The sequence below is a fragment of the Vicia villosa genome, linkage group LG5, assembly GCF_029867415.1.
Source record: "Vicia villosa cultivar HV-30 ecotype Madison, WI linkage group LG5, Vvil1.0, whole genome shotgun sequence".
NCBI classification, from domain to species: domain Eukaryota; kingdom Viridiplantae; phylum Streptophyta; class Magnoliopsida; order Fabales; family Fabaceae; genus Vicia; species Vicia villosa.
Genome location: NC_081184.1, coordinates 48,979,304 through 48,988,599, shown reverse-complemented (window position 1 = coordinate 48,988,599; position 9,296 = coordinate 48,979,304). Strand labels below are relative to the sequence as shown.

The 9,296-nt window shown below is 35.6% G+C and overlaps 1 protein-coding gene across 1 annotated transcript; it reads left to right on the top strand.

The window, feature by feature from the left end:
• The first annotated feature begins 4,989 nt into the window (after nucleotides 1-4,989).
• On the top strand, nucleotides 4,990-8,615 carry LOC131601637 (IAA-amino acid hydrolase ILR1-like 4). The gene is made up of 5 exons (XM_058873503.1): nucleotides 4,990-5,600; nucleotides 6,762-6,887; nucleotides 7,278-7,592; nucleotides 8,159-8,287; nucleotides 8,397-8,615. Exons 1-5 carry the CDS (start codon nucleotides 5,241-5,243, stop codon nucleotides 8,556-8,558), a joined length of 1,092 nt encoding a protein of 363 aa, XP_058729486.1. The 5' UTR covers nucleotides 4,990-5,240; the 3' UTR covers nucleotides 8,559-8,615.
• The last annotated feature ends 681 nt before the right edge of the window (nucleotides 8,616-9,296 follow it).

Below are 9,296 nucleotides of genomic sequence, written 5' to 3'. Positions count from 1 at the left end.
AACCTACAAAGAAACAAAACAATATTTTTGGTATTTGGGTTAGTATAATATGCATACAAGATAAACAATCATTGGTGCTTGATGGTCCCTCTTATTGATGAGGTGAGTGCAACACCACAAACAAAACTTCCAAGTGAAGCTCTTGATTAATGATTGGGATATGAATGATATAGGATCTTAGGGTCAAAAATTGGGGTATGACAGGCTGTTACCTTGGAATTTCGACTTACTATTTAAAGTATGATTGTGAAAGCATGTCGATCCAAAGAGAGAAGGTTTGAAGGACTTGTTGAGTCGAAGAGCCTTCGACCTCAGATAAGGTTTATAGTTGATGGTAAGGTTTCGCTAGTATTATACTTAGAAGAAGGAACTGAGAAATACTCATGTGTTTAGTAGAATCAGTCGAAGGTAATGGATAAGACCTGACTGTTGTTTCTCTAGAACACATGGAGGTCTGGTAAGCAAAGATTGCGTGATCGAGACACATGTTGGCAGATGCTTGGTCGACCGTTAGGATAGTTATTATTTCAGAAATCTATATAAGCAGTGTTGTTTGTAGGTTTTAGGGTCCGCATTTTTATGTTACAAAAGAATACTCTAAATCTCTGTGCAAAAATGGGAAACGAGTGTTAATTTCTAGAAATTTACGTATGTGTACCATTTTAATCATTATGCAATAGATTTTTGTTTTTATCTTTTACACATATTTGTATTGTTTTTTGGTACTTTCATTTCCTGCCAATTTTTCCTTACATGCCTTTATTTTCTGTCATGCCTTAAATTCCGTGCACATCCTCTTCTTAATAATTTGTCTTTTACGCATTAAATATAAGTCAAACCAAAATAGGAACAGAATATAGCACAATAGAGTTCTGGGATTTACTAGTTGATCCTGCAAAGTAACCTTTAAAAAGAAACTAGCGGTTGGTTACCAAAATTCTGGGTAAACAACGGCAAGGTTGTTTTTTTATTGCATATTTTAATTTAAACAGTTTACTTACAAATAGTTGAAATGAATTTTAACGGTTTACTAACATTGTTGTTTTTTTGTTGTGACGGGAAACGATGCCCATAAAATTCGTGAACCATTCGAGAAAAATATTTGATCTCTTTAAACCGCAGGCTCAATGGTTTAATGATGTTGTTGCTAGATCCGGTCTCGGCGGATTATGTTGTAACGAATATGTCACCATTAGCCACGGCATGCAGGGGGAATTTGCCGAAAGGTGACACAAAGAGACGTCGTGTTTCCACTTTTCTGTTGGGGAGTTGACGATCATACTGCACGATGTAGCCTGTCTGATCCACCTGCATATCAGAGGATGGTTATTGGACCATTCCTGGATACAGAGGGTTGAGGCCATCGAGTGAATAGTGGATTATCTAAGTATGGACCCATATATGGCCGATTTTGAGTGTAGGACGACGAATGGGGCGCATATCCAGTTTTCCATCCTAAAATAGATTTATGAGAACCACTTGGTGGCGACAGCGGAGTCTGAGGAGGAGGGTGATGGGGTTTTTGTTGAGTACCACCGAGCCTATGCGTTGTGGTGTTAGTTCATGTTCTTGGTTAGCACGACCCTCTTTGTGGACAAAAATGCAACCTACGTGAACATGACATACCTCCTGTACTTTATTGATTTATCTACAGTTCATGAGTGGAACTGGGGGCCGCCATTCTGGTATACCTCTACTAGAAGCTGAATGAAGCATGCAACTGGAGGATCAGACAGTTGAGTGGCTCTTGCACACTCCTCATGATACACGTCTTTTTAATTATATCACATTTAAAGTGTTATTTGTTAACTTGTAACATATTTTTATATTTGTGTTTCAGAGCTGGATCATCTCGTACTTTCACCGCATCCATGGCTACGATCCTGATCCCTTGTACACTAACATCATGCCTAGGGCTGCATAATATGTCCTCCATAGGGGGAATCAGAAAGTTGAGCCATTTCGTGTATACCTCGATCGTACTACTCACGATGACATCAACTAGACGCCCTTCAGTGATTAAAGTTGATTGGGCAGGAGGCGTTGGACAGAGGGATCATGCAGTGGGGCGGTCCAAAGGCGGTTGCCATCATGGAGAGGGTTATGAGTGAGGCGTCTAGTGCGACGGCTTATAGGAGCCAGAGGAGGGCGCATGGAGTTAGGATTAGGCATACTCAGTAGTAGTAGCCTATGTTTTATTTATGACTTTTTTTTGTGTTGTAATATTTCTACATTTCGCACTTATCCAAACAATTATTTTAATATTTTATTTTAGTCTACGTTTTTTATTTGCATTACATTTTATCAGTTCAAGTTATTACGTTGCTCTGATTATAACAATGTAAAATTTTAGTTTTTTTCAAAAAATAAAGACTCAGAGCACATTTCGCATGTGCATATCCGAAACTCGTTTATGGTGTTTTCGGATATGCATATGCGAAACAACTTCTTATATTTTAATTCCCACATTTAAAAAATAAAATTGGAAAAAACATCATTTTGGATATGCATATCCAAAACATCTTAAAATGTGAAAAGGGTGTCTTTGGATATGCATATCCGAAGGATATTTTGGGATTTTTATGGGTGTTTTTCACCCTATATGGGAGCAATGAGAAACTCTCTTAGTTTATGAGCATGACAATTTTCATTGCAGCTTTGCTATTTTTCCAAGCCTCTGACGAAATTTTCAAAATACTTTCTGTTTTCTGAGATATATCTCTGGACACACCAAATTAATTTTTTGCAAAAATTTAATTCAGAGATACATCTCCGAATAAACCCAAGGTTAATTCGAAGATGTATTTGTTGGAAATTAATGGACATTTAATGTTCATGGGTGTGTTCAAATATGACAAAATTAAAGAGGATAAAAGTGCCTCATAGACAAAAGTGGAAATTGCCTTTAAATTTGTCTAAAGGAATTTTGGCCCGTTTTTGCACTAACCATCCATCCACCAGTGGAAGTTGCCTTTAATCTGTCCGAAGAAAATTTTGGTTAGTTTTTGTACTAAACATCCACCAGTGGAAGTTGCCGTTAAATTTGTCTCAGTCTACTGAAAGTTTGAATTTCGAATTATGAGATTAGTAAACATACCTTGTAACCATAGCCAGATACACATGCATGGAAACATTCCTGCATAGGAAGGAATGAAATCAACATTAATTTGCAGCCATCCCAATCATAAGTTATTATTTCCCTTCATGATAACTGTCGGAGAAAATTATATATTAACTTAATGCAGTCTTCTATTTTTGAACCTAATCAGGTAGTGTTAGCTATTAGTGTAAAAAAGAAACTACATTTCTCACTATTTAGTGTCAATAATTATCTACTGTTCCATATTACTAATCTACTATCAAGTGCAACGTCATACTTGGCTTCATACATGTGTCGACCTATGTAAATGCATGTGTAGACCTGTATCAAGTCATGTGTCGACACATTAAACAAAAGCTTACATGCTTTAAAATTGTAGCACATGTGTCGACCTAAAAATCGTATGTGTCGACACATAGATAACATGTATTGACATATGAGTCAGGACATATAAACAGAAGCTACAAGCTTTATTATTGCAGCACAAGTGTTGACCTATGCAATGTATGTGTCAACACATATACTAGTGTTTTGATAAAAAATGATTTTTAAAGCTTGCAACTGACTTTTAATGCTATGCAACTGATTTTTGATGCATGATACCTTTTCCAAACATGTTTTAAGTGCATTCTAAGATCCATAATGCAAAGGTGTACATGATGACTCAGAGATACCTTCTAATGTATATAATGCTAAAGTTTTCCTAGTTTTGACATCATACAAAACATTTAGTGGGCAAGTGCACTCAGAAGAACGTGGTAAAGTACACAACAAGATCAACAAAAACGCTTGATGTTCATCATCGATCTTGACATCAATATTTTCAAGATCAAGAATCTCCTTGTTGAATATATCCAACCGCTCAGCCAAGACTTTGTCTTCACTCATCTTGAATGAATACAAAACTTGCTTCAGGTAGAGGTGTTTGACCAACGATTTGGTCATGTACAAACTTTTGAGTTTCGACCATACACCCGTCGCCGTCTTCTTCTTCGACACCTATCAGAGAACCTTATCACCAAGGCTCAATATGATTACGTTGCGGGCTTTCTCTACCATCGTCATTTTCTCCTTCTCCGTTAGCGCAACATCCATGGATGTGGCTCCCTTTAACGCTTCTAGCAAACCCTGTTGAACAAGAAGGGCTTGCATCTTCAAGTGCCACAAATCGAAATCATTCACACCAATGAATTTCTCAATCTCATACTTCGTCGACGACATCTTCTTATCCACGCTCACCGCACCAGTTTGTTATATCGGAGTGCCGTCAAGAACAAACCAAAACTATGAGAAAGATTGAGTTTCTTGAACAAACACAAGAAACCCTATTAAGTTTCACGAAAGAGAGATAAGAGGGAAGAAGAAGAAGAAGAAGAAATATTAGGATTGATTGTAATTTTTTTTCTATTCACTTACTCAATAAAGGTTTACAAATTACAAGTGAATAACAACAATCAACATCTCTCAAACTTAAACAATTAGGCTAAACAAACAGGTCCAATTCGACATGCTAACAAACTTAACATTATCGACTACAACATGCAAGACTTTAACATCAACACGTGAACAGACTTTGACAACATGCTCAGTCTCTATCGAACCAAAAAGCTATATTTGTCGATATCAGAGTTCGATACAAAATCTCACAATTTGAGTGCAATTTGAATGTGTTAGAAAATGCATATTTAAAATCTAAAATCTAAGAATAATTGTAACTTTTGACGATAATCACCCTTAAAGTTAGAATAGTAATGGGAAAAGATTCTCTGCCAATTAAAATTATGTCCCGTGAAATCTCACCGCTTCAATTTTTCTCAAGTACACAAATAAAATATCGCTTCAATTTTTCTCAAAAGTACACAAATAAAATATATTAAAAAAAAATTAAAGAGTGAAGATTTTCACATAACCCTCTCCGGTAAAAATGTCACCGGAGACAATCCTGATCCCAAAAGTAATAACCCTTTTTATATTCAGCCGTTGAGTCATACAAGTGAGAAAATTCTTCGGGTTTTGAAAATTGAAACCAATGAAGAGCCACACCTACTAATCTTATAAAAACACACAAAAACACCAAAACAACATTGATTGTTTTACTCTTCAATCAATCTTCAAAATCCCTCACACACCAAAACAAACCATGTCCTCTTCCTTCAAATTCAATTATTTCCATTTCTGCATCATCATATTCACATCACACGTCTTCGCTGCAACACCCATTTTGTCATCAACAGATAATTCCTCGTTCAACAACTTTCTAGACAGTGCCAAGAGTCCAGAGGTTTTCAATTGGATGGTCAGTATCAGAAGGAAGATTCATGAGAATCCAGAATTAGGTTATCAAGAATTTGAAACAAGTGAACTGATAAGATCAGAATTGGATAAATTGGGTATCCCTTATAAACATCCAGTTGCAATCACTGGTGTTGTTGGTTTCATAGGAACTGGATTCTCTCCTTTTGTTGCTTTAAGAGCTGATATGGATGCTCTTCCCATGCAGGTTCATTAATATTACTTCAATTTTCATTCTTTTTTAACTATAAATGTTTCTAATTAACTCAACCCTAAACTCATTTTCAAATTATAATATTATTCAATATTCAACAAGACTCTTAACACACTCTTTTTATAGCTAGGGACTGGCGTCTGGAGTGTGAATTGAGTGGTATGATAGCAAATAACCCAACCAATCTTGAGTAATGTTAGGCATGGTTTTAAATTGCGGTCGTGGATGCGGTTGCAATTGTAATTGCACTGCAGTTGCTGCAACACGCATTGCGCCTGTTGCTATGTGAATTTTGATTGGGATGTGTTTGAAACACAGTTGAGAGACGCTTAAAGTTATGATTTTTCATTACATTATAAGAAAGTTGGGTTTTGGGATACTGAAAATTTGATGTTTGATGAACATAACTAAACAAACATGGGTGAAATTGTTTGTTGCGGTTCTTAATGCGTTCCAAACTTCAAATGTCTAATTTTAAATTACACTGCAATTGCGGTCTGATGCGGTTGCGGAGGTTACCGCGTCAGCAATATTGCGGCTACGGATTGCATTTTAAAACCATGGTGTTGGGAATAAGGATAGACTAACAGGTCTTGCGTTAATTTTGTATGTAACTATTTTTATTTTTTGAAAACTCGATACCCGATCTAAAGACCGATTAATTTGGGGGATCAATTCTATTTGTAGCGATAGCCTATGTTATACAAACAGGACTAACCTCTCTTACAAGGGTTAAGAATTCTGAAAATTTGTAAACTAGAAAGTGCGTGCTCTAGTGTGAGGAATTAGAATTCTGTGTACTTTTTTCTTGGTTATCAATAAGCTATATGGGTCAATAAACCCTGTTTCCCTATCCTTGAAGGTTAGGAGTCGTAAGTTCTTAAAAGATAAGATAGACTCTGGTACTATCTTAGAATTTGGGTTAGGCCTAATCAACCCCTATAAAATCAGTTTGTAAAGTGAAGACTTTCTTTCACTTATAAGCTCGTTTTCAACCCATATCTCATCAAATCTGAGGTTCTTAACAATTTTGTATAGTTAATGCAATTGTTCTAAATTTTAATTTCTATAGGGTATTAATACAAAGGTTTTTGTTAACTTGTTTGTCTTTTCTCAAATTTTTCTTTTTGCTGTTATATCATGTTTAAACCTTAGGAAATGGTGGAGTGGGAGCACAAGAGTAGAGTACCTGGAAAGATGCACTCGTGTGGTCATGATGCTCATGTTAGCATGCTACTTGGTGCAGCAAAGATTCTCAAACAGCATGAAAAAGAGATACAAGTGAGATCTTTAATATGTCTTGGCTTCTTTACTTTGGTTTCCTTTATGTTTTTGAAGTCAAAGTCCAAAAATATCAAAGTGAAATATCCTTTAGTTTATACGATATTAGGAAACTATCTTTCATGATACAACTTTTGTCAATCTAGAATATATAATCACCATTCCTTACTGTCCAAGTTCTCATCAACAGTAAAAATTTGTCCCTTTTGATGATCTTTATCGGTGTGTACATGTGAGTATCAATCTCATGATGGCGTTATGTCTGTGTCAATAGCTCAATGCTCTATAGCTTATGTCGGCTACTTTTTTCTATTTTGTCTGGTTATTTTAGTCTTCATCCTCTCATGGATAACTGATAAATTCTTTATTTTTTTTTTGTCTATAAACAAGGGAACTGTTGTTCTTGTTTTTCAACCAGCAGAGGAAGGAGGTGGAGGGGCTAAGAAAATTTTAGACGAAGGAGCACTAGAAAACATTACGGCTATCTTTGGATTGCATATTGATCCTGAATTACCAATAGGTGAAGTGGCCTCTAGGTCTGGTCCAATTATGGCAGGAAGTGGCTTCTTTGAAGCAAAAATAAGTGGAAAAGGAGGTCATGCAGCTATTCCTCAACAGTCTATAGACCCCATATTGGCAGCTTCCAATGTAATTATTAGCTTACAACACATTATTTCTCGCGAGGCTGATCCTCTAGACTCCCAGGTAAATTTTGTCGATTCTTGATATTTCCCTTCGTATTATCCACTTACTTCATTCTTAGGCCCAGTTCTGATAAACAACTTAACTAAGCGCTTATAGCATAAGTTTTTATGTTTAGGCTATTTCTATAACAAAAGATAAAATAAAGTCAAACAATTTTTATATAAGGTATAAGATGTTTTCATAAGCTATCTTGGAGAGTTTATGAAAATTAGTTGAAAACAACTTATAGACATATCATAAGTTGTTTCCTTAAGCTCTTCCAAACAGTAGCTTATTTACTTGCTAAGATCAATTAAGTTTGCAAGATACTCTCATAATCCAGAACAATGTTAAGCAATCAGCATGATACACTTCTACATGTTTAATTATAAGTGCCCAAGCAGCAACCTGTTCAAGGAAAACTTCCAGCTGTTTCATCTGCATAAAGTGGAAGTCTTGTTAGAGCTTTTTCACTGTAGAGATAGTTTGACATAATTTTATTTTCAAGGATCATCATTGTTGAAGGGCGTGCTTTCTGAAAGCAATACAATCCTCTTGTCTTTCTTACATAGCGCATGTTCCCACAGGTAGTGACGATTGCAAAGTTCCAAGGAGGCAGTGCATTCAATGTTATTCCAGATTATGTGACAATTGGTGGTACCTTCCGAGCCTTTTCTAAACAAAGCTTCAACCAACTGAGACAGCGGATTGAGCAGGTATGTAATTGAAGTTCGAGCCTTATGTATCTTTCCCATTCGAGTTTCAACTGCAACAAAAACGATGTTTGCAATGTATACTGTATTTTTCACTGATTCGTTTATGCAGGTTATCATTGGACAAGCTGGCGTGTATAGGTGCAATGCAACTGTAGACTTCCTTGAAGATTGGGAACCTTTCAATCCTCCAACTGTAAACAATGAGGACCTGCACGAGCATTTCATGAATGTTGCAGTGAATATGCTTGGCATAAGATGTACCTGGTGTTGACAGAAAAACTCATGATGAATTATAAATGTTGATTAATACACCTTAGCTTTGTTTGTATTTTTTTTTGGAATGTTTTTCTTATTCTCTCTCATTGATTTTTTTTTTTTTTTTTGGCTTTATACTACCGGTTTAGTCCGGTTCGGGGGCGAGTTCTGGCATCAAGTGGTTCCATCCCCCTCCCGATCGCAGTTGCGGGGGATCGAACCGCGGTTCTCCCTACCAAGTCCAGCGCCAATCACCACTGGACCAACTAACGATTGGTCTCTCATTGATTAGTTTCAAAGAGAATTGTCCATAACATAAGTTTTTATACTCGTATTGATGTCCATTTATTTACCTGCTTTTCAAATATCAATTCATGGAGTGTTCTTGAATCAATGTTTAATGAGACTGACTATCTATCTAAACTAGATAGTGTGCAATTCACATCTATATTTCAATCGTTCTTTTAATCTTTGATTTTTAAAATGAGTTATTATAATATAAGTTTATACCAGAAATAATTAATTTTGTTTTAGGAATTTTTACTATATTTTCTGTGATTTTTGAATTGAAAAAAATTATGAGCATAGGCAAAAGACTAACCAAATATAATTTATGGTCAATATTTTAAAGGTATAATTACTAATTAGTTACAAAAACTTTTAACATAATTTAATATTTTCCTTTCGTCTCTTAACTAAAAAATATAATATAATAGTCTCTTAAAAACTCTTTCTTTAGTCAAATTGATTATGA